Here is a 26345-nt window from a genome sequence, read left to right on the forward strand (position 1 = left end):
GATGTCCTTACACAGCTCTCTGGTCTTGGCCATTGTGGAGAGGTTGGAGTCTGTTTGATTGAGTGTGTGGACAGGTGTCTTTTATACAGGTAACAAGTTCAAACAGATGCAGTTAATACAGGTAAGGAGTGGAGAACAGGAGGGCTTCTTAAAGAAAAACTAACAGGTCTGTGAGAGCCGGAATTCTTACTGGTTGGTAGGTGATCAAATACTTACAGTGGGGGGAAAAAGTATTTAGTCAGCCTCCAATTGTGCAAGTTCTCCCACTTAAAAAGATGAGAGAGGCCTGTAATTTTCATCATAGGTACACATCAACTATGACAGACAAATTGAGGAAAAACAATCCAGAAAATCACATTGTAGGATTTTTTTATGAAATTATTTGCCAATTATGGTGGAAAATAAGTATTTGGTCACCTACAAACAAGCAAGATTTCTTGCTCTCACAGACCTGTAACTTCTTCTTTAAGAGGCTCCTCTGTCCTCCACTCGTTACCTGTATTAATGGCACCTGTTTGAACTTGTTATCAGTATAAAAGACACCTGTCCACAACCTCAAACAGTCACACTCCAAACTCCACTATGGCCAAGACCAAAGAGCTGTCAAAGGACACTAGAAACAAAATTGTAGACCTGCACCAGGCTGGGAAGACTGAATCTGCAATAGGTAAGCAGCCTGGTTTGAAGAAATCAACTGTGGGAGCAATTATTAGGAAATGGAAGACATACAAGACCACTGATAATCTCCCTCGATCTGGGGCTCCACGCAAGAACACCATACCTACTGTGAAGCATGGGGGTGGAAACATCATGCTTTGGGGCTGTTTTTCTGCAAAGGGACCAGGACGACTGATCCGTGTAAAGGAAAGAATGAATGGGGCCATGTATCGTGAGATTTTGAGTGAAAACCTCCTTCCATCAGCAAGGGCATTGAAGATGAAACGTGGCTGGGTCTTCAGCATGACAATGATCCCAAACACACCGCCCGGGCAACGAAGGAGTGGCTTCGTAAGAAGCATTTCAAGGTCCTGGAGTGGCCTAGCCAGTCTCCAGATCTCAACCCCATAGAAAATCTTTGGAGGGAGTTGAAAGTCCGTGTTGCCCAGCGACAGCCCAGAAACCTGAAGGATCTGCAGAAGGTCTGTATGGAGGAGTGTGTTCAAACCTGGTCAAGACCTACAGGAAACGTATGATCTCTGTAATTGCAAACAAAGGTTTCTGTACCAAATATTAAGTTCTGCTTTTCTGATGTATCAAATACTTATGTCATGCAATAAAATGAAAATGAATTACTTAAAAATCATACAATGTGATTTTCTGGATTTTTGTTTTAGATTCCGTCTCTCACAGTTGAAGTGTACCTATGATAAAAATGACAGACCTCTACATGCTTTGTAAGTAGGAAAACCTGCAAAATCGGCAGTGTATCAAATACTTGTTCTCCCCACTGTATGTATATATGTATGTATGTATGTATGTTTGTATTTATATATTTGCGGGGAAAAAAGCACATTTACCTTACTTGATGGAGGTAAGGTTTCCAGGTTTAGCCATCCCTGAATCCTGGTCTGGTAACTTATACGTCTGAAGGTTAAGAATGAGTTAAGGTATGGCGGAGGTTTATGGAAGAGGGCTTTATAGACAAAAAGAGTGCAATACATAGATCTATGAGACTTTAAAGAGAGCCAGCCTACTTTCTGATACAAAATGCAATGATGGGTACTGAACCTATCGACCGTAATAATGCGCTATGATAAACTGCGTCCAATGGCTTCAATACAGTGTCAGCTGCATTTATATATAGACGATATCGCCATAGCCAATAACCGGAATGAGTGTTGACTGAATGATTTGTTTTCTGCTATTTAACGAAGGACCTGACCTGTTCTTATAGGACAGTGATCACTGAGATAATTAGCAAAGACACCACTGGACAATTCTGTTAGAATTAGGTCAATCAGTGAGGCGTTTGCTGGATTTTTTTACATTAATCTGTGTGGGTTTTGCAATCAGTTGAGTCAGGTTAAAATCAAGACAAATATTCTTAATGGTCTGAGGCCGGGGTAAGCCAATCTAAGTTAAAATGACTAATTCAGGTAACAGAAAAGGTTTTAAATACTCAAAAGTACCAACACCATCCGCCAGTATATTTTGGCTTATGGACACATCTATAACCAAGAGCTTTACGGCAGTCGTCTGAACTCTCTGTCGTGGACGTCCTAATTTCTAAGAGGTCTTCTCACAAAACCATCTGTCACCAATATCATAAAGGTAACCCAGTACCAGGCTGTAAAAATGGCACAATGTGGGGTAAAAAGTGTCACGAATAACGTGACCAAACATGGGTCTGAAAAACAAAAAATGTCCCCCTGAGTTTTCTTATATATACACACAGGACAGACACTTCAAAATCGGATTCCTTCTGATTTATTTTTGGACTGTGTGTTTTGCAATGTACAAATGTGTTATTCAATGTGTTTCTATGTGCTATAGCAGTAAAGACCAAATTCAATGTTTCATCTAATATACCTCAAATATACATCCTAAAATTCTAAATCAAATGGCTAAATTATACATTTTATCACCATCTTAAAACAGTTCCATATGTTAGCTTAGTAGATATTGCGATCTAAGGGCTTAGCCATGCAATCTCCATAGACAAACATTGGCAGTAGAATGTCCCTACTGAAGAGCTCAGTGACTTTCAACGTGGCACCGTCATAGGATGCCACCTTTCCAACAAGTCAGTTCGTAAAATTTCTGCCCTGTTAGAGCTGCCCCAGTCAACTGTAAGTGCTGTTATTGTGAAATGTAAAACATCTAGGAGCAACAACGGCTCAGCTGCGAAGTGGTAGGCCACACAAGCTCACAGAATGGGACCGGCGAGTGCTGAAGCGCGTAAAAATCGTCTGTCTTCGGTTGCCAAACTCACTACCGAGTTCCAAACTGCCTCTGGAAGCAACGTCAGCACAAGAACTGTTCGAACTGAAATGGGTTTCCATGGCCGAGCAGCCAAACGTCGGCTGGAGTGTAAAGCTTGCCGCCATTGGACTCTGGAGCAGTGGAAATGCTTTCTCTGGGGTGATTAATCACGCTTCACCATCTGGCAGTCCAATGGACAAACTGGGTTTGGCTGATGCCAGGAGAACCCTACCTGCCACCCCTTCCTTCAGAGTACTCATCCCTATCAGGACCTGGACCAGTCAGGGTCTTAATCAGCAGACTATTCTGTAACCCAGCCAGTTGGAGCGGGCCAAAGGGGGTGAGTAGTGTAACTGTAAAGTTTGGAGGAGGAATAATGGTCTGGGCCATTTTTCATGGTTCGGGCAAGGCCCCTTAGTTCCAGTTAAGGGAACTTTTAATGTTACAGCATACAATGACATTCTAGACGATTTTGCGCATCCAACTTTGCGGCAACAGTTTGGGGAAGGCCCTTTCCTGTTTCAGCATTACAATGCCCCCGTGCACAAAGGGAGGTCCATACAGAAAAGGTTTGTTGAGATCGGTGTGGAAGAACTTGACTGGCCTGCACAGACCCCTTTACTCAACCCCATCGAACACCTCTGGGATGAATTGGAATGCCAACTGCGAGTGGAGGCTGTTATAGCAGTAAAGGGCGGACCAACTCCATATTAATGCCCATGATTTTGGAATGAGATGTTTGACGAGTAGGTGTCCACAAACTTTTGGTCATGTAGTACAGTGTTTCCCAACCCTGGTCATCGAGTATCCCCAACAGTACACAGTTTCGTTGAAGCCCTTGACAAACACACCTCATTCAACTCATTGAGGGCTTAATGATTAGTTGACAAGTTGAATCGGGTGTGCTTGTCCATAGTTACAATAAAAATGAGTACTGTTGGGGGTACTCGAGGACCAGGGTTGGGAAACACTGATGTAATGTATGTGTATACGCATGTACAGTGAGGGGAAAAAAGTATTTGATCCCCTGCTGATTTTGTACGTTTGCCCACTGACAAAGACATGATCAGTCTATAATTTTAATGGTAGGTTTATTTGAACAGTGAGAGACAAAATAACAACAAAATAATCCAGAAAGACGCATGTCAAAAATGTTTAAAATGTATTTGCATTTTAATGAGGGAAATAAGTATTTGACCCCTCTGCAAAACATGATTTAGTACCTGGTGGCAAAACCCTTGTTGGCAATCACAGAGGTCAGACGTTTCTTGTAGTTGGCCACCAGGTTTGCACACATCTCAGGAGGGATTTTGTTCCACTCCTCTTTGCAGATCTTCTCCAAGTCATTAAGGTTTTGAGGCTGATGTTTGGCAACTCTAACCTTCAGCTCCCTCCACAGAATTTCTATGGGATTAAGGTCTGGAGACTGGCTAGGCCACTCCAGGACCTGAATGTGCTTCTTCTTGAGCCACTCCTTTGTTGCCTTGGCTGTGTGTTTTGGGTCATTGTCAGGCTGGAATAACCAACCACGACCCATTTTCAGTGCCCTGGCTGAGGGAATGAGGTTCTCACCCAAGATTTGACGGTACATGGCCCCGTCCATCGTCCCTTTGATGCGGTGAAGTTGTCCTGTCCCCTTAGCAGAAAATCACCCCCAAAGCATAATGTTTCCACCTCCATGTTTGACGGTGGGGATGGTGTTCTTGGGGTCATAGGCAGCATTCCTCCTCCTCCAAACACGGCGAGTTGAGTTGATGCCAAAGAGCTCGATTTTGGTCTCAACTCACCAGAACACTTTCACCCAGTTCTCCTCTGAATCATTCAGATGTTCATTGGCAAACTTCAGACGGCCCTGTATATGTGCTTTCTTGAGCAGGGGGACCTTGCGGGAGCTGCAGGATTTCAGTCATTCACGGCGTAGTGTGTTACCAATTGTTTTCTTGGTGACTATGGTCCCAGCTGCCTTGAGATCATTGACAAGATCCTCCCGTGTAGTTCTGGGCTGATTTCTCACTGTTCTCATGATCATTGCAACTCCACGAGGTGAGATCTTGCATGGAGCCCCAGGCCGAGGGAGTTTGACAGTTATTTTGTGTTTCTTCCATTTGCGAATAATCGCACCAACTGTTGTCACCTTCTCACCAAGCTGCTTGGCGATGGCCCATTACAGCCTTGTGTAGGTCTATAATCTTGTCCCTGACATCCTTGGAGAGCGCTTTGGTCTTTGCCATGGTGGAGAGTTTGTAATCTGATTGATTGCTTCTGTGGACAGGTGTCTTTTATACAGGTAACAAGCTGAGATTAGGAGCACTCCCTTTAAGAGTGTGCTCCTAATCTCAGCTCGTTATCTGTATAAAAGACACCTGAGAGCCAGAAATCTTTCTGATTGAGATGGGGTCAAATACTTATTTCCCTCATTTAAAATGCAAATCAATTTATAACATTTTTGACATGCGTTTTTCTGGATTTTTTTGTTGTTATTCTGTGTCACTGTTCAAATAAACCTACCATTAAAATGATAGACTGATCATGTCTTTGTCAGTGGGCAAACGTACAAAATCAGCAGTGGATCAAATACTTTCTTCCCTTACTGTATTTATTGTTAAATGTATTGTTTAATTCTGATGATCCTGTGTATTGTAGTCTACCTGATAGCAGTAACCCAAACCTCCTTTCTGTGATTTTTATTTGACCATGTCACTGCCTAAATACCACAAATAAGTCACAGGTTTAAGAAAAGAGTCAATATCACTATGAGGTGCCTTTGGTGTCCTCATCAGACTCACTCAGTCATCATGAAAATGTAGCAGAATAATGAAAGTCTGAGGTCTTATTATAAGTGGCCAAACATTTGCACACATATCAGTAGAATGATAAGTCTCTAAAAAAGTGTTTCCTTCATTTTATTAAAAAAAAATTCATTGGATGTACGTGATTTTTGGCATGTCCCACACACTGCTCTGCTAACTACAGTGTGTGTAATAAGTGGTTAAATGATACTAAATCCAAATTTTTTTTTTACATGGTTTTACTGTCCACAATAAGTTATTTGATAAAACAAGTAATTTTGATCATGTATATTATATTTTCATAATCATATTGAACATTTTGCATGTGTCCCTGAAATTGCTGTCCACCCTGTCATTATGGGGTAACTGCCCCTTTAAGAAACCCACTGATGTTTTCAGTGACATCACTACGCGCATTTTGTCTTTCTTCAATGAAGGCTGAAGCAGTGTCTAGTTGCAGAGTAAGTATTTACACTTATGTTTCATAATTTTCATCATATTATGTGTGTAGTTGGATGTTGTCAAGCTTAACATGTCCACTCTGTCATAGGTTTTTCTATCAATTGATATTTCACTATCAGAACTTTGAAATATATTTGTAAAACAGTACACAGTCAGCTTGCTAACTGTAGTATGTTGCTAAGTGAAGGTCCACCATGTGCTCATTAAATGCTAACATTAGCCAAAAATGTCCACCCTGTCATTGTCCACCCTGTCAGCAAGCCTTCCATGACAGGGTGGACATGGTTCATGACAGGAAGGACATGTGCATAGTTTAGGCCACATACTGATAATGTTACACATATTACAACAGCTATTACACACATTTTATAACAGTACATGCTATACATAGTAAGAATGGACAATATGGATATTTTTTTTGCCGATATCGGTATCAGCAAACCTAGTTTACCGGGACTGCCAATTAAAGTGTGTAAGGGAACATTTTGAATCGTCTTTTTCAAGGAATGAGATCAAAAGGAGCTGAGATAGCAAGGAGATATCGGGAACGTCGTGATGCTGACCCAGACAGAAGAAGAAAGTACCTTGAGAAAGAAAGGGTCAAATGGAAAAAAGACAGAGAGACTGGAAAGAAGAAGGGTGTCAATGAGCTCAGTGAGAGAGAGAAGAGGGCAAAAAGAAAGAAATGGAGAGAGGCAAAAAGTCAAGCCAGAGCCAGAAACAGAGCCAGTGCTTTGCTACAGTCAGAGACACCACCCAACTCCCCTGCTGAAACTCCTGAAAATCAGCATGAGCCAGGGCCCTCCAGGTTAGATCATTGGAAGTTTAGCTGATGAGACTTATTAGAAAGTTTAGATTTATTTGAAGGACAATTATCAACTGTTTATGTCCCCATAAAATGACATATTGATAACTAACTTGCTAAAAAAAATCCTTACGAATATTTTGTGTTTCAGGCAACGGCGTCAAGGGGAAAGCATTCGAAGGAGTTCGAAGAGAAAACTGAAAAAACAGATCGAAATATTAGAGGCACAGCTCACAAAAGAGAAAAGTAAAACTGAGAAATATAAGAAGAGGTACTATCGGGCCAAGAAAGAAAGTGCGTCCAAATCACCACGTACAGTGAGGGAAAAAAGTATTTGATCCCCTGCTGATTTTGTACGTTTGCCCACTGACAAAGAAATGATCTGTCTTTAATTTTAATGGTAGGTTTATTTGAACAGTGAGAGACAGAATAACAACAAAAAAATCCAGAAAAACGCATGTCAAAAATGTTATAAATTGATTTGCATTTTAATGAGGGAAATAAGTATTTGACCCCTCTGCAAAACATGACTTAGTATTTGGTGGCAAAACCCTTGTTGGCAATCACAGAGGTCAGACATTTCTTGTAGATGGCCACCAGGTTTGCACACATCTCAGGAGGGCTTTTGTCCCACTCCTCTTTGCAGATCTTCTCCAAGACATTAAGGTTTTCGAGGCTGACGTTTGGCAACTCGAACCTTCAGCTCCCTCCACAGATTTTCTATGGGATTAAGGTCTGGAGACTGGCTAGGCCACTCCAGGACCTTAATGTGCTTCTTCTTGAGCCACTCCCTTGTTGCCTTGGCCATGTGTTTTGGGTCATTGTCATTCTGGAATACCCATTCATGACCCATTTTCAATGCCCTGGCTGAGGGAAGGAGGTTCTCACCCAAGATTTGACGGTACATGGCCCCGTCCATCGTCCCTTTGATGCAGTGAAGTTGTCCTGTCCCCTTAGCAGAAAAACACACCCAAACCATAATGTTTCCACCTCCATGTTTGACGGTGGGGATGGTGTTCTTGAGGTCATAGGCAGCATTCCTCCTCCTCCAAACACGGCGAGTTGAGTTGATGCCAAATAACTCGATTTTGGTCTCATCTGACCACAACACTTTCACCCAGTTCCCCTCTGAATCATTCAGATGTTCATTGGCAAACTTCAGATGGCCCTGTATATGTGCTTTCTTGAGCAGGGGGACCTTGCGAGCGCTGCAGAATTCCAGTCCTTCACGGCATAGTGTGTTACCAATTGTTTTCTTGGTGACTATGGTCCAGCTGCCTTGAGATCATTGACAAGATCCTCCCGTGTAGTTCTGGGCTGATTCCTCACCGTTCTCATGATCATTGCAACTCCACAAGGTGAGATCTTGGATGGAGCCCCAGGCTGAGGGAGATTGACAGGTCTTTTGTGTTTCTTCCATTTGCGAATAATCGCACCAACTGTTGTCACCTTCTCACCAAGCTGCTTGGCGATGGTCTTGTAGCCCATTCCAGCCTTGTCTAGGTCTACAATCTTGTCCCTGACATCCTTGGAGAGCTCTTTGGTCTTGGCCATGGTGGAGAGTTTGGAATCTGATTGATTGATTGCTTCTGTGGACAGGTGTCTTTTATACAGGTAACAAGCTGAGATTAGGAGCACTCCCTTTAAGAGTGTGCTCCTAATCTCAGCTCATTACCTGTATAAAAGACGCCTGGGAGCCAGAAATCTTTCTGATTGAGAGGGGGTCAAATAATTATTTCCCTCATTAAAATGCAAATGAATTCATAACATATTTGACATGCACTTTTCTGGATTTTTTTGTTGTTATTCTGTCTCTCACTGTTCAAATAAACCTACCATTAAAATTATAGACCGATCATTTCTTTGTCAGTGGGCAAATGTACAAAATCAGCAGGGGATCAAATACTTTTTTCCCTCACTGTACAAAAGTCAATGCTTTGTTGGCACATCAAAAAGTGAATTCACCCATCAAAAGAGCTCTTCTTTTCCATACATCCCTGATTGAAGATATTAGAAGAAAATATGAACATGCAAAAACAAACCGAGAGAAGCAGCTGATAGCAAAAGTGGTCAGTGGAAACATTCTTAAGAAGTATAAGCTCCAAAAGCATGCCCAGACTGCTTTTGGCTACTCTAAGAAGAGAGCAAAGTATCCTGTGGATCTGACCTACCGTGGGAGGAGATGCTTCAGTCGAAATGAGATTAGGAAGAACGTTACATCATTTTTTCTTCGAGATGATGTTAGTCGAATGACAACTGGCCGCAAACAAACAGTCACACGGCTGAAGAAAAAAATGCAAAAGAGGTTGCTTACTGATACAATGAAGAACTTGCATAGGAGGTTTCTCTCTGAGCACATTGGCCAAATGTCATACACCTCCTTTTGCCGTCTCAGACCCTTTTGGGTGGTAACCCCTTCTTCCTCTGACCGTGACACATGTCTCTGCAAAAAACATGAGAACTTGCAATTCATTGCCAATGCCTTGCAGAGCCAAGGGTTACTGTCCTCAAGAAATATTGAGGAAATGTCTGAAGCAACCATGTGTGACCCGAAAGCCAAGGTCTGTGCTTATGGTGAGTGCAGTGAATGCCTCCTAACTTGTCACCCGATGCTGAAAACCCCTGGGGAAGAGAACATTCGTTTATCTCAGTGGATGACAGAGAAGATCAAGAAGGATGAGAAGGTGTCAACAATAACAGTGAAAATGGAGATAACAACAACAACAACAGAGCATGAGCTTAACACAGATTTCCAGGAGAGGCTTCTCCATTTTAGGAGCCATGTCTTCAACATTAAATGGCAGTTTGATGCCTACAGGGAGCTCAGGAGGAGTCTGAAGCACAATGAGTCCCTCTTGCATATAGATTTTAGCGAAAATTACTCATGTAAGTACAGCGAAGAAATACAATCTGTGCATTTTGGAGGCTCACACAAGCAGGCCAGTCTGCACACTGGAGTGCTCTACACCACTGGTGAACAAGCGCCACACACCTTCTGCTCCATATCACCCTCCAGAAGACACGACCCTGTGGCCATCTGGGCCCACCTTGATCCAGTTCTGAAGGTAGTGAGAGAACGACACCCTCAAGTCAGCACACTTCATTTTTTCAGTGATGGGCCTGCAACGCAGTATCGACAAAAGGGAAATTTATTCTACCTCTCAACGGAACCCTACAAGTATGGCTTCAAAGAAATAACGTGGAATTTCTTTGAGGCTAATCATGGGAAGGGGGCTCCAGACGGTGTGGGTGGGGCCCTCAAGAGGTCAGCAGACCGGATTGTAGCCCATGGAGGAGACATTCCTGATGCCCAGAGCTTGTATAACAAGCTGAAAAGCCTGGACACATCTGTCGAGCTGTTCTTCATCCCAGAGAGGGATATTGAATCAAAGCCTGAGGTACCTGCAATAGCTGCCATAAAAGGCACTATGAGAATCCACCAAGCTATCAGTCTGACACCCGGCCAAATGAAATACAGAGACATTTCATGTCTGTGTAAAAGGGAGGAAGGTGTTTTGGACTGCCCCTGCGTTAACCTTCAAGAGGTCACTCTAGCTAATGTTCCTGTTTCATCTGACAAGTCCCCAGCATGTGGAAAGACACCAGATAATCCTAGGAGACCAGAAATGATTGAGGTAAAGCACATTGGAGAGTGGTGCGTCATTAATTATGACAATGAAGCATACCCAGGTATCATCATGGATGCAGAAGGGCACAGTGTGAAAGTTAAGTGTATGCAACGCCATGGCATAAACAAGTTCAAATGGCCAAGTCTTCGGGACGACATCTGTTGGTACCATGACTGGCAGGTACTTTGCCTAATACCAGAACCACAGGCTCTGAACAAGCGCTCTGTACAGATTGAAGTGACTGCATGGAAGTATGTGGAACAGCAACTGCAGAACTGAGCCATGTCTCTGCAGAAAGGGAGAGACTGTTTGGAGATGCGTCCAAGTGATCTTTCTGTAATATTCTGTTTTTTCAAATCAACTGTTCTCCACTTAAAAAACATTGTTCTTCTTGTTCTACAGTTGAATGTTTGACTTTCACAGTGCAGAATGATGTACAGAGTTTAACGCTAGAAGGCCACATTAATGTCTCATTTTGGGCATCTTTATTCAGTGGCTGCATGCAGGTAGAGTGGATCAAAAACAGTCTGTTCAACTTGTAATTTCCCCCTACATGGGAAAAGGCATTTTTTACATAATTTTCTTGAATTGTTCCTTGCATTTATGAGGCCATTCAATGACATTTCACAACGTGTCCACCCTGTCATGCCCAGGGTCCACCCTGTCATGTCACTGTCCACCCTGTTATTTTCATGTTCTATAAAAATAAACAAATTATTTTCACAAGTTAGCAAAATCTTTTGTGTGATTCCTTTATAAACAAATGAGGGCCAAATAGTATTGTTTGAAAGTTTGACCAGATATCATTTTTGTTAGATTTTATTTAGAAAAGAAAGTGCAACTCTCGCAGATTTTATAGAGAAACAAATAGTTTGCCATAATTTCATTATTATCCAAATACTTTTCCCATAAACTAAAATATATTGTTGAGAAAGTGACTAAATAGTTTTCTGAAAATGTACGTTTTATAATCACTATGTAATTACAATGTATTTATTCTGCTTTGAAATTGTCCATGACAGGGTGGACATATTTAGCTGTTTGCATGTAAATTGTCTGCTTGCAGTTAATTTATAAAAAGTGTGGGAGCTTGACCAATATGCATTTCTAACAGCATAACATATACTTAATACAATGAATATGAAGTTCAATGGAAAATCTCAGCTTTTGGGGGGGGAAATGGGGAAGTCTCAAAGGCACCTTATGGTGATATTGACCCAAAAAGTATCCACATTTACACCTCTCTGCGCTACTCTCTGCAGTAGTCGTGTTTGATTGATTTTCAACAGTGGGAGGAGGGTTGTAATTGTATACTGCTGTACAATACAAACATTTCCCAAATTTGTTAATTGGTTAAATTGTTCAAATTGACACAATTTATGTGATATAACTGAATTTCAACAGTATTTCACTCAACATTCCAAACGGCACATACATCGGTGCTGGTATAACATGGAGCAAGATGAATGTCTGAGAATTGGAACAAGAGCAAACGTCTGGCTGGGTTTGGGCATAACACCCCAATGATAATAAAGATACAGTATTAGAACTGTTGAGGTGAACACAGAGCCGTTTCACATTTGTAGTAACTGTCAAAAAGTAATGAAAAACACATGTTCACAATAGAAAGACATGTTAGGATTTTCAGAATAACTGCTCCAGTCTATTTACCCACCATTTAGTCAGGGAGCGAGATTTTTACTTGAATAATTCAGTTTTCCTTCAAGAACAACATATATTTAAATGTGTGATTCTATATTAGGTATAAGAACTGTTTCAATTTCACTAACTTTTTCTGAGCTGCTGTAAAATGCAGTTCCCTCCCACAGAGAGAATGCCCTCAAAGATCCCCTCTAAAAATATATTGTCCTGCATGATCTCTTTGTGGGACTGCATTCCCATTATTGGAAAATATATATATTTGTAACATGCACTACTAGATTTAGGATTGGTCAATAAGAAAATTCAAATGTGGGGCCTTACTTGTGTAAGCAAGGTCGAGAACCCCTGCTCTATGCTCTCTCGATTGCTTAAAAACACATCCTCTCATTGTCTCCTCCCTTTCATCTGCAGTGATTGGAAAGAACTTGATAGGTGAAGACAATAGGGTGAAGGCATTTAGGCTGGATTTTACCTAGTCACTTCTTTCATATCAGTGCAATGACAATTAGAAAAAGAGCTCCATAAGAATATATCCCTCTCGCTCTCTCACCACACTCTCATATCCCCTCTTCTGCTGTCCATCCCTCCCCCTCCTGGAGCAGCAAGAGAAGCGCCTCTTCACGAACTTCCATCGGCAGCTCTTCTGCTGGCTAGACCGTTGGGTGAACCTGACCATGGATGACATCCGCCGGATGGAGGAGGAGACATGGAGAGAGCTGGACCAGGTACGCATTCACAAACCCTGATATTCAATGAATATTGGGCAACTTTTTATGCCTGCTAAACGGTCCTCACTATTACCTGTACAGTCTCCACACAATACCCCATAATGACAAAGCAAAAACAGGTTTTTAGACATTTTTGCAAGTTTATAAAAAAAATAAAAAATGATATAACATTTACATACGTATTCAGACCCTTTACTCAGTACTTTTGTTGAATCACCTTTTGACAGTGATTACAGCCTTGAGTCTTCTTGGGTATGACGCTACAAGCTTGGCACACCTGTATTTAGGGAGTTTCTCCCATTCTTCTCTGCAGATCCTCTCAAGGTCTGTCAGGTTGGATGGGGAGCGTCGGTGCACAGCTATTTTCAGGGCTCTCCAGAGATGTTCGATCTGATTAAAGTCTGGGCTCTGGCTGGGCCACTCAAGGACATTCAGAGACTTGTGCCGAAGCCACTCCTGCGTTGTCTTGGCTGTGTGCTTAAGGTCGTTGTCCTGTTGGAAGGTGAACTTTCGCCCCAGTCTGAGGTCCTAAGCAGGTTTTCATCAAGGATCTCTCTGTACTTTGCTCCTTTCGTCTTTGCCTCAATCCCAGTCCCTGCCGCTGAAAAACATCCCCACAGCATTATGCTGCCACTATCATGCTTCACCGTAGGGATGGATGGGGCCAGGTTTCCTCCAGACGTGACGGTTGGCATTCAGTCCAAAGAGTTCAATCTTGGTTTCATCAGACAAGAGAATCTAGTTTCTCATGGTCTGAGAGTCTTTAGGTGCCTTTTGGCAAACTCCAAGCGGGCTGTCATGTGTCTTTTACTGAAGAGTGGCTTCCGTCTGGCCACTCTACCATAAAGGCCTGAGTGGTGGAGTGCTGCAGAGATGGTTGTCCTTCTGGAAGGTTCTCCCATTTCCACAGATGAACTCTAGAGCTCTGTCAGAGTGACCATCGGGTTCTTAGTCACCTCCCTGACCAAGGCCCTTCTCCCTCGATTGCTCAGTTTGGCCGGGTGGCCAGCTCTAGGAAGAGTCTTGGTGGTTCCAAACTTCTTCAATTTAAGGAAGATGGAGGCCACTGTGTTCTTGGGGACCTTCAATACTGCAGAAATTTTTTGGTACCCTTCCCCTGATCTGTGCGTCGACACAATCCTGTCTCGGAGCTCTAAGGACAATTCCTTCGACCTCATGGCTTGGTTTTTGCTCTGACATGCACTGTCAACGTTGGGACCTTATATAGACAGGTGTGTGCCTTTCCAAATAATGTCCAATCAATTGAATTTACCACAGGTGGACTCCAATGAAGTTGTAGAAAGATCTCAAGGATGATCAATGAAAACATGATGCACCTGAGCTCAATTTCGAGACTCATAGCAAAGGGTCTGAATACTTATGTAAATAAGGTATTTCTGGTTTTTATTTTTTATACATTTGCTAAAATTTCTAAAAACCTGTTTTTACTTTGTAATAATGGGGTGTTGTGTGTAGATTGCTTAAGATTTTTATTTATTTAATACTTTTTAGAATAAGGCTGTAACGTAACAAAATGTGGAAAAAGTCAATGGGTCTGAATACTTTCTGAAAGCACTGTATATGACTGCGCTTTCGACTTGTTTATTTAGAAGACATCACTTGCTGCTTATATTTAGTCAATACATAAACTCAGCAAAAAAAGAATGTCCCTTTTTCAGGACCCTGTCTTTCAAAGATAATTTGTAAAAATCCAAGTAACTTCACAGATCTTCATAAAGGGTTTAAACACTGTTTCCCATGCTTGTTCAATGAACCATAAACAATTAATGAACATGCACCTGTGGAACGGTCACTAAGACACTAACACCTTACAGACGGTAGGCAATTAAGGTCACAGCTATGAAAACTTAGGACACTAAAGAGGCCTATCTACTGACTCTGAAAAACACCAAAAGAAAGATGCCCAGGGTCCCTGCTCATCTGCGTGAACATGCCTTAGGCATGCTGCAAGGAGGCATGAGGACTGCAGATGTGGCCAGGACAATAAATTGCAATGTCCGTACTGTGAGACGCCTAAGACAGCGCTACAGGGAGACAGGACGGATAGCTGATCGTCCTCGCAGTGGTAGACCACGTGTAACAACACCTGCACAGGATCGGTACGTCCGAACATCACACCTGCGGGACAGGTACAGGATGGCAACAACAACTGCCCGAGTTACACGAGGAACGCACAATCCCTCCATCAGTGCTCAGACTGTCCGCAATAGGCTGAGAGAGGCTGGACTGAGGGCTTGTAGGCCTGTTGTAAGGCAGGTCCTCACCAGACATCACCGGCAACAACGTCGCCTATGGGCACAAACCCACCGTCACTGGACCAGACAGGACTGGCAAAAAGTGCTCTTCACTGACGAGTCGCGGTTTTGTCTCACCAGGGGTGATGGTCGGATTCGCGTTTATCGTCGAAGGAATGAACGTTACACCGAGGCCTGTACTCTGGAGCGGGATCGATTTGGAGGTGGAGGGTCCGTCATGGTCTGGAGCGGTGTCTCACAGCATCATAGGACTGAGCTTGTTGTCATTGCAGGCAATCTCAACGCTGTGCGTTACAGGGAAGACATCCTCCTCCCTCATGTGGTACCCTTCCTGCAGGCTCATCCTAACATGACCCTCCAGCATGACAATGCCACCAGCCATACTGCTTGTTCTGTGCGTGATTTCCTGCAAGACAGGAATGTCAGTGTTCTGCCATGGCCAGCGAAGTGCCCGGATCTCAATCCCATTGAGCACATCTGAGAGCTTTTGGATCGGAAGATGAGGGCTAGGGCCATTCCCCCCCAGAAACATCCAGGATGTTTGCAGGTGCCTTGGTGGAAGAGTGGGGTAACATCTCACAGCAAGAACTGGCAAATTTGGTGCAGTCGATGAGGAGGAGATGTACTGCAGTACTTAATGCAGCTGGTGGACACACCAGATACTGACTGTTACTTTTGATTTTGACCCCCCCCTTTGTTCAGGGACACATTTCAATTTCTGTTAGTCACTTGTCTGTGGAACTTGTTCAGTTTATGTCTCAATTGTTGTTATGTTCATACAAATATTTACACATGTTAAGTTTGCTGAAAATAAACGTAGTTGACATTGAGGACGTTTCTTTTTTTGCTGAGTTTATATTTTAAGAATATCATGGAATATAACTGAACATTTTAGTTTCACTTAGAATAAAAACCTTAGTGTAACATCCATTTTAGTAAGTAATATGCTACAGTCCGGTTACAGCTTCTGACGAAGTAGAAACAAATAAGTGTATTTTTTCGGGTGTCCATACAGGACAGAGGTTTAGCCATTCTTACACTATTGTTCTAAATTCAATCACCCTATAATTCATCCTCATCATTCATTCAATTCAAATTCAATTTTGAAGTCGTGCACAATTATCAGTTTCTATTTGGTTTATATCGCCCATTCATTGACAGCATTCATTCAGGTAGAGACGCATTAGCGCCTTGGGACCCAAAAGCATTATCAGCGCTCTAACTCCCCCTTGCGGTGTTCTGGAGCAATATTTTATTTTTTTACCTTGATTTAACTAGGCAAGTTAGTTAAGAACAAATTCTTATTTACATTGACGGCCTACCCCGGCCAAACCCGGACGACGCTGGGCCAATTGTGCGCAGCCCTATGGGACTCCCAATCACGTCCGGATTGTGATACAGCCTGGAATCTAATCAGGGTCTGTAGTGACGCCTCTAACACTGAGATGCAGTGCCTTAGACCGCTGCACCACTGCAATGAAGCACTGACGCAGGGTACCGTACTAACCCACAAATTACTTCTAAATCCTGCGACATAATCTCAAAACTTTTAATTGAGGAACCACTGTAGTTGGAAAAACAACATGAATTTCACGCGAACACGTTATCACGTAATTGTATGTGATGTTAATGTGATAACGTGAAGCAACGTGAAAACATGAAACTTCACATGAAAACGTGTTTTTGGAACACTTCACATGGGAAATAATTTGCAAACATGGGAAATCATTTGCAAACACTTCACATGAGATCATGTTGTCACGTGTAGTTTCATATTTGCATCCCCATGTGACGCATTAATTTCACATAAGATCATGTTTTCACATGTGCTCACATGTGCGTATGGAACATTTATTTTATATCAGCTCATGAAACATGGGGCCAACACTTTACATGTTGCGTTTATATGTTTATTCATTTATATCAGCTAAACATCACATTTACAAAGTACTGAAAAATAACTACCTGAAACCACAACTCCCATAATGTAACAACTGACCGTAGCACATGTGAGCTGCCAGCTGTTACAGCGACAGTGATGAGAGAAATGGAACTAACTCAATGAAGTAGGTTCTGTAGTCTACTTACTTGAAGTTAATTACTTCATTTGTCACTTGATGATCGTTATACAATCAACATTTTAAGTGGTTTACAGAGTAATTAAATCTGCAGTTCAAACAATAAAGCGGTCACTCGCCACTGTTTTGGCTAGAGAAATGTAACCACTCTCAAATTAGCTATGGATGCAAGGACTGACCATCCATGATATAAAAATTATAGTTTCAACCATGTTTTGAGGCTGTACCAGGGGTGGGCAAGCTCTCTGGCTCGATGGCCACATTGGGATTTCGAAATACAACGGAGGACCGCACAGATTTTTTGGGGTTGCAGGCCAGAAAAGGGGCAGTTATTTTGAAATATATATAGGCCCATTACCACTTCTACATACACTACCAGTCAAAAGTTTTGTACACACCTACTCATTCAATGGTTTTTCTTTAAATGAAATGCCAAGAGTGTGCAAAGCTGTCATCAAGGCAAAGATGACTATTTGAAGAATCTGAAATATAAAATATAATTTGATTTAACACTTTTTTGGTTACTACATGATTCCATATGTGTTATTTCATAGTTTTGATATCTGCACTATTATTCTACAATGTAGAAATAAAGAAAAACCCTTGAATGAGTAGGTGTGTCCAAACTTTTGACTGGTACTGTATGTGGTTTTCGAAGTTCAAGTTCGGGATGCACCTACAGTATTTGATACACTGCCGATTTTGCAGGTTTTCCTACTTACAAAGCATGTAGAGGTCTGTAATTTTTATCATGGGTACACTTCAACTGTGAGAGACGGAATCTAAAACAAAAATCCAGAAAATCACATTGTATGATTTTTAAGTAATTAATTTGCATTTAATTGCTTGACATAAGTATTTGATACATCAGAAAAGCAGAACTTAATATTTGGTACAGAAACCTTTGTTTGCAATTACAGAGATCATACGTTTCCTGTAGGTCTTGACCAGGTTTGCATACACTGCAGCAGGGATTTTGGCCCACTCCTCCATACAGACCTTCTCCAGATCCTTCAGGTTTCGGGGCTGTGGCTGGGCAATACGGACTTTCAGCTCCCTCCAAAGATTTTCTATTGGGTTCAGGTCTGGAGACTGGCTAGGCCACTCCAGGACATTGAGATGCTTCTTACGGAGCCACTCCTTAGTTGCCCTGGCTGTGTGTTTCGGGTCATTGTCATGCTGGAAGACCCAGCCACGACCCATCTTCAATGCTCTTACTGAGGGAAGGAGGTTGTTGGCCAAGATCTCGCAATACATCCATCCTCCTCTCAATACGGTGCAGTCGTCCTGTCCCCTTTGCAGAAAAGCATCCCCAAAGAATGATGTTTCCACCTCCATGCTTCACGGTTGGGATGGTGTTCTTGGGGTTGTACTCATCCTTCTTCTTCCTCCAAACACGGCGAGTGGAGTTTAGATCAAAAAGCTCTATTTTTGTCTCATCAGACCACTTGACCTTCTCCCATTCCTACTCTGGATCATCCAGATGGTTATTGGCACACTTCAGACGGGCCTGGACATGCGCTGGCTTGAGCAGGGGGACCTTGCGTGCGCTGCAGGATTTTAATCCATGACGGCGTAGTGTGTTACTAATGGTTTTCTTTGAGACTGTGGTCCCAGCTCTCTTCAGGTCATTGACCAGGTCCTGCCGTGTAGTTCTGGGCTGATCCCTCACCTTCCTCATGATCATTGATGCCCCACGAGGTGAGATCTTGCATGGAGCCCCAGACTGAGGGTGATTGACCGTCATCTTGAACTTCTTCCATTTTCTAATAATTGCGCCAACAGTTGTTGCCTTCTCACCAAGCTGCTTGCCTATTGTCCTGTAGCCCATCCCAGCCTTGTGCAGGTCTACAATTGTATCCCTGATGTCCTTACACAGCTCTCTGGTCTTGGCCATTGTGGTGAGGTTGGAGTCTGTTTGGTTGAGTGTGTGGACAGGTGTCTTTTATACAGGTAACGAGTTCAAACAGGTGCAGTTAATACAGGTAATGAGTGGAGAACAGGAGGGCTTCTTAAAGAAAAACTAACAGGTCTGTGAGAGCCGGAATTCTTACTAGTTGGTAGGTGATCAAATACTTATGTCATGCAATAAAATGCAAATTAATTACTTAAAATCATACAATGTGATTTTCTGGATTTTTGTTTTAGATTCCGTCTCTCACAGTTGAAGTGTACATATGGAAAAAAAATTACAGACCTCTACATGCTTTGTAAGTAGGAAAACCTGCAAAATCGGCAGTATGTGGAAATTCTGGGCCATACCGCTATCTAATACTTTTTCCCCACGTTTATGTCCTTTTTTAAACCATTCTAGCACAGATAGAAACTGTAACCAAGTTTCTGTTTATAAAGGCTAATACGAAAATATCTCGAAGGACTGGGAAATGTAAAAGGTAACCATTTTTATTTGCTTCACAGAGTGACTGAAATGCATTGGAAAGTTCAGGGAAGATAATTGGGTAATAATTGTGTGTGTAGAAAAGATCTGCATTGCTTTCTATTGTGGTTTTGTCACATTCCCTTCTATCGTATCCTGTACGTGTTCCTGAGAGTCTTAGCTTTCAGGAATAGTGTCATAATAGCTGATGCCACCAACCGTTCAAAAGCTAGCCAAATTTGTAGGAAGAAAACAGAAATCGCTCCAATTCTCCCAAACGCTTATAGTAGTTATTGGAGGTTACACACGTAACCGTGGTTCTATTACACACGTAACCGTGGACTACTTTTAATTGTCTGGTCCGCAGGCCTTAGTTTGCCCGTCTGCGCTACACAGTGTATGTTTACTATTATATCGTTTACAAACAATGGAACAAAGCAGACTTATATTTTGGGCTCTGATGGAGTGCAACCTATGTATTTAGAAACCCTGGGTTGTTGATGCATGTATTGGCCAATTAGATGCTTTGAAGCCACTTTCCGCCATATTGGCACTCCTCAGAAGGAGCCATAGGAATGAATTAAATACTGCAGTATTTCAATAACATGTTTCAATGACAAAATTACTTATATTTTAGTATTTATTTGTAACATTAGTACAAAAAAAAGTATATATACTTTAAAGAATGTTTTTATATTTGTATTTTCAGTAAAAGTATGCATTAAGGTTTCTGTAATAGAATATACTTGTCACGGGCCTCCCGAGTGGCGCAGGGGTCTAAGGCACTGCATCGCAGTGCTAGCTGTGCTACTAAAGATCCTGGTTTGAGTCCAGGCTCTGTCGCAGCCGGCCGCGCTAGCTAATTAGCATAGAGAATATACATTTCGTGACATTTTTTGACATGGTCTGTTTTGGGATTCAAACAGGATTCCCTAGAACATGTTTTTTAGCCAACCCAATTCATTTGAATGTCAATCATAGTGTAAGTTCACTTTTAAAGCCTCAGATAAGAAGATCCAACTTTCAGAATGAGTCATTGGCTAGCTAACTTCGTCCCCAGGCTATTGCGCACACAGCGCATATAAGCCTGGGATATCAACCATTAAAAGTTAGCCTTAGTAGGAGTGACCATAAAATTCTACATTTACATTTTAGTCATTTAGCAGACACTCTTATCCAGGACCAGTTAGGGTTAAGTGCCTTGCTCAAGGGCACATCGACAGATTTTTCACCTAGTCGGCTCAGGGATTAGAACCAGCGACCTTTCGGTTACTGTCACAACACTCTTAACCACTAAGCTACCTGCCACCCCATTCTATTGGCCTTAGTGGGAGTGACCTTACTGAGTAAAATATTTTAATCATCATTTAATTTTAGCGAATCACACGACTGTGAAGGATTTGACTCCAAATGGAGGCAGGACCCGGGCAGGAACTTGTGGTGTGCTAGCAAAAACATTCCCCCAGGCCTCAAAGGGAGAAAAAAACACTGATGTTGGGCGATTAGGCTTGGCTCGCAGTGGGCATTCCAATTCATCCCAAAGGTGTTCGATGGGGTTGCGATCAGGGCTCTGTGCAGGCCAGTCAATTTCTTCCACACTGATCTCAACAAACTATTTCTGTATGGACCTCGCTTTGTGTATGGGGGCATTGTCATGCTGAAACAGGAAAGGGCCTTCCCCAAACTGTTTCCACCAAGTTGGAAGCACAGAATCGTCTAGAATGTCATTGTATGCTGTAGCGTTAAGATTTCCCTTCACTGGAACTAAGGGGTCTAGCCCGAACCATGAAAAACAGCCCAAGGCCATTATTCCTCCTCCACCAAACTTTACAGTTGGCACTATGCAAGTAGTGTTCTTCTGGCATCTGCCAAACCCAGATTCGTCCGTCGGACTGCCAGGTGGGGAAGCGTGATTCATCACTCCAGAGAACGCGTTTCCGCTGCTCCAGAGTCCAATGGTGGCACGCTTTACACCACTCCAGCCAACACTTGGCATTGCGCATGGTGATTTTAGGCTTGTTTGCTTCTGCTCGGCAATGGAAACCCATTTTAATGGAAACAGTTCTGGTGCTGACGTTGCTTCCAGAGGCAGCTTGGAACTTGGTAGTGAGTGTTGCAAGCGAGGACAGACGATTTTTACGCGCTTCAGCACTCAGCGGTCCTGTTCTGTGAGCTTTTGTGGCCTACCACTTTGCGGCTGAGCCGTTGTTGTTCCTAGTTGCGGCTGAGCCTTTGTTGCTCCTAGACGTTTCCACTTCAGGATAACAGCACTTGCAGTTGACTGGGGCAGCTTTAGCAGGGCAGAAATTTTACAAACTGACTTGTTGGAAAGGTGGCATCCTAGGACGGTGCCACGTTGAATGTCACTGAGCTCTTCAGTGAGAACATTCTACTGCCAATGTTTGTCTATGGCGACTACACTACGATTTTATTCACTAGTCAGCAACTGGTGTGGCTGAAATAGCCGAATCCACTAATTTGAAGGGGTGTCCACATACTTTTGTATATATATATATATAGTTGTTATGACGAGTTTCTCTGGTATGTCGTACTTCAGGATGTAAGAGAATAGTTAAACACTTAAATGGAGAGTTGATTCATAGTTATTTAATAGTTACAGTACTGGATTCGTATGACAAGCGGTACGGGCGTAGCCTATTGTCATCCGAATGACTTAGATAGAAAACCTCTCAGTTTATATAATGCTTTCCGAGCTACTTCCATCCAACAGTTGCCAACCATTATTGAGTGTCACTCATCTCCTACAATAGGATCCCCCTAAATGGTATCGTGTGGCACCCTAGCCAGGCTATTCCATCACATACTCCTTCTAAGATTAGCACCAGTGGCCCCCAATCTATCTTGGCACGCCGACCTTCTGTCACCCCCCAATGACATAAATAACACATGGCGTGGCCTTACCCTCTCTCCCACATACAGCTCATGAGTTTAAAGATATTAACAAATACTGTATAATAATACATTATATCAATAGTGTAGCTAACTAGCAGTTTAGCTAGCCAGCTCACCCAGAAACACATTAACCAGCTCGCTAGTATGTTATCTTGTCAACCTTTTTAAATGAGTAGCAAGCAAGCTACAAGTTATGCCAAATAACAGACATAATGTCTTCTACAGTAGCACATGCGTTGCGACATGCAGAATGCAAATGGCGCCGCACTGAAAACAAACAAACTGATTTGCTCTAAACAGCTGATCAGGGATATCTCTGTTGTAACTATCTATACTGCGCTCAAATTTGTTGATACACAAGTTATAGCTTAGAATCTCCTCTTTTCAACCAGATATAAAGCTCAATGTTTGTTGGGGTCAATCCAAGTGATAATGAATTTAAAAGTTTCAAAAAATGGATGTACCAATCACAGTGCCCCATTTTTTTACTTGTTAGAATGGCTACAGTTAACTTAAAATGGGAAATGTTCCTAACTAGGCAAACTACTGAGCTGATTTAATTAAGCAGTTCTTAGACACGACACGAAACGGATTGCCTGGATAGAGCCCTTAGCCGTGGTACTATTGATCATATACCACAAACCCAGAGGTACCTTATTGCTTTTATAAACCGGTTACCAACATATTAAACCAATGAGTGACATTTTCATTAAAAAATATATATTTTGATAAGTAAAGTCATAGTAATTTAATCTTTCCACCAGAGGAAATAGTCTGACAAAAATCTGGTTGCTAATTATTTATTGTTGCTATGCAATCAAAGAATGGTTGCAATGAAGGTTGGCTAACATTCTTGTCGCTAGCTAGCTGTCGACAGCAAACAATCATGTAAAACTCTGCAGCTGAAATGACGACAAACTATCTGCATTTGTTTGTTTTACCTTTTTTACATAAGTACTCATCCTTTGCAATGAGACTCGAAATTGAGCTCAGGTGCATCCTGTTTCCATTGATCATCTTTGAGATGTTTCTACAACTTGATTAGAGTCCGCCTGTGGTGAATTCAATTGATTGGACATGATTTGGAAAGGCACACACCTGTGCCTTCAGAAAGTATTCAGACCCCTTGACTTTTTCCACATTTTGTTACGTTACAGCCTTATTCTAAAATGGATTAAAAAATTTAAAAAATCAGCAATCTACACACAATACCCTATAATGACAGTGAAAACAGGTTTTTAGAAATGTTTCACATTTATTAAAAATAAAAAACAGATACCTTATTTATTGTTTTGGAAAGGCACACACCTGTCTATATAAGATCCCACAGTTGACAGTGCATGTCAGAGCAAAAACCTAGCCATGAGGTTGAAGGATTTGTCCTTAGAGCCAGGATTGTGTCAAGGCACAGATCTGGGGAAGGGTAGGAAAACATTTCTGTACCATTGAAGGTCCCCAAGAACACAGTGGCCTCATCATGGAAATGTCAAAACACCAAGACTCTTCCTAGAGCTGGCCGCCTGGCCAAACTGAGCAATCGGGGAAGAAGGGCATTGGTCAGGGAGCTGTCACTCTGACAGAGCTCCAGAGTTCCTCTGTGGAGATGGGAGAACCTTCCAGAAGGATAACCATCTCTGCAGCACTCCTCCAATCAGGCCTTTATGGTAGAGTGGCCAGACACAAGCCACTCCTCAGTAAAAGGCACATAACAGCCCGCTTGGAGTTTGCCAAAGGGCACCTACAGTGAGGGGAAAAAAGTATTTGATCCCCTGCTGATTTTGTACGTTTGCCCACTGACAAAGAAATGATCAGTCTATAATTTTAATGGTAGGTTTATTTGAACAGTGAGAGACAGAATAACAACAAACAAATCCTGAAAAACGCATTTCAAAAATGTTATAAATTGATTTGCATTTTAATGAGGGAAATAATTATTTGACCCCCTAGTATTTGACCCCCTCTCAATCAGAAAGATTTCTGGCTCCCAGGTGTCTTTTATACAGGTAACAAGCTGAGATTAGGAGCACACTCTTAAAGGGAGTGCTCCTAATCTCAGCTTGTTACCTGTATAAAAGACACCTATCCACAGAAGCAATCAATCAATCAGATTCCAAACTCTCCACCAAAGAGCTCTCCAAGGATGTCAGGGACAAGATTGTAGACCTACACAAGGCTGGAATGGGCTACAAGACCATCGCCAAGCAGCTTGGTGAGAAGGTGACAACAGTTGGTGTGATTATTTGCAAATGGAAGAAACACAAAATAACTGTCAATCTCCCTCGGCCTGGGGCTCCATGCAAGATCTCACCTCGTGGAGTTGCAATGATCATGAGAACGGTGAGGAATCAGCCCAGAACTACACGGGAGGATCTTGTCAATGATCTCAAGGCAGCTGGGACCATAGTCACCAAGAAAACAATTGGTAACACACTATGCCGTGAAGGACTGAAATCCTGCAGCGCCCGCAAGGTCCCCCTGCTCAAGAAAGCACATATACAGGGCCGTCTGAAGTTTGCCAATGAACATCTGAATGATTCAGAGGAGAACTGGGTGAAAGTGTTGTGGTCAGATGAGACCAAAATCGAGCTCTTTGGCATCAACTCAACTCGCCGTGTTTGGAGGAGGAGGAATGCTGCCTATGACCCCAAGAACACCATCCCCACCGTCAAACATGGAGGTGGAAACATTATGCTTTGGGGGTGTTTTTCTGCTAATGCACAGGACAACTTCACCGCATCAAAGGGACGATGGACGGGGGGGCCATGTACCGTCAAATCTTGGGTGAGAACCTCCTTCCCTCAGCCAGGGGTCGTGGATGGGTATTCCAGCATGACAATGACCCAAAACACACGGCCAAGGCAACAAAGGAGTGGCTCAAGAAGAAGCACATTAAGGTCCTGGAGTGGCCTAGCCAGTCTCCAGACCTTAATCCCATAGAAAATCTGTGGTGGGAGCTGAAGGTTCGAGTTGCCAAACGTCAGCCTCAAAACCTTAATGACTTGGAGAAGATCTGCAAAGAGGAGTGGGACAAAATCCCTGCTGAGATGTGTACAAACCTGGTGGCCAACTACAAGAAACGTCTGACCTCTGTGATTGCCAACAAGGGTTTTGCCACCAAGTACTAAGTCATGTTTTGCAGAGGGGTCAAATACTTATTTCCCTCATTAAAATGCAAATCAATTTATAACATTTTTGACATGCGTTTTTCTGGATTTTTTTGTTGTTATTCTGTCTCTCACTGTTCAAATAAACCTACCATTAAAATTATAGACTGATCATGTCTTTGTCAGTAGGCAAACGTACAAAATCAGCAGGGGATCAAATACCTTTTTCCCTCACTGTATATGTCTACCACAGTGGCGGTCAGTGCCGTTTAAGATGAGGGAGGTCGATTTTTTTGACCATGGCCTTATTTCTATTACAGCATATTGGATGACTCTCATTCAAATTCCATTCACCCAGTTCAATGTAACAGTGATAGGTTTAGGCTACTACATGATACTCAAATGTTCCCTATACCCATCATGAGGTTGCTACAACCTAGCCTATGAATGATAGTTTACAATGTAGGTGCACACAGGTCGAGAGACAAATTTGAGGTGACAGACAGTGACATTCAATACGGCCTTGCACACTCTTGCCTGCGTCTAGCTGATATAGGGTGTAATTATTAGTCCAACAGTTGCAAACGAGAGTTTCTATTG

General features: G+C 42.4%; 1 protein-coding gene across 2 annotated transcripts in view; it reads left to right on the plus strand.

The window, feature by feature from the left end:
- LOC121569801 (phosphatidylinositol transfer protein beta isoform) overlaps positions 1 to 26345 on the plus strand; it is a 57053-nt gene that overhangs the window by 27051 nt on the left and 3657 nt on the right. Inside the window, exon 10 of one of the 2 annotated variants that reach the window (XM_041881006.2) lies at positions 12872 to 12994. The exons of the other annotated variant lie outside the window; for it this stretch is intronic. Coding sequence (XP_041736940.1) covers positions 12872 to 12994 — 123 coding nt within the window. The remainder of the gene's footprint in view (positions 1 to 12871; positions 12995 to 26345) is intronic. 2 annotated transcript variants of the gene reach the window in all.

This window comes from Coregonus clupeaformis, chromosome 7 (genome assembly GCF_020615455.1).
Source record: "Coregonus clupeaformis isolate EN_2021a chromosome 7, ASM2061545v1, whole genome shotgun sequence".
In the NCBI taxonomy this organism is placed as follows: Eukaryota; Metazoa; Chordata; class Actinopteri; order Salmoniformes; family Salmonidae; genus Coregonus; species Coregonus clupeaformis.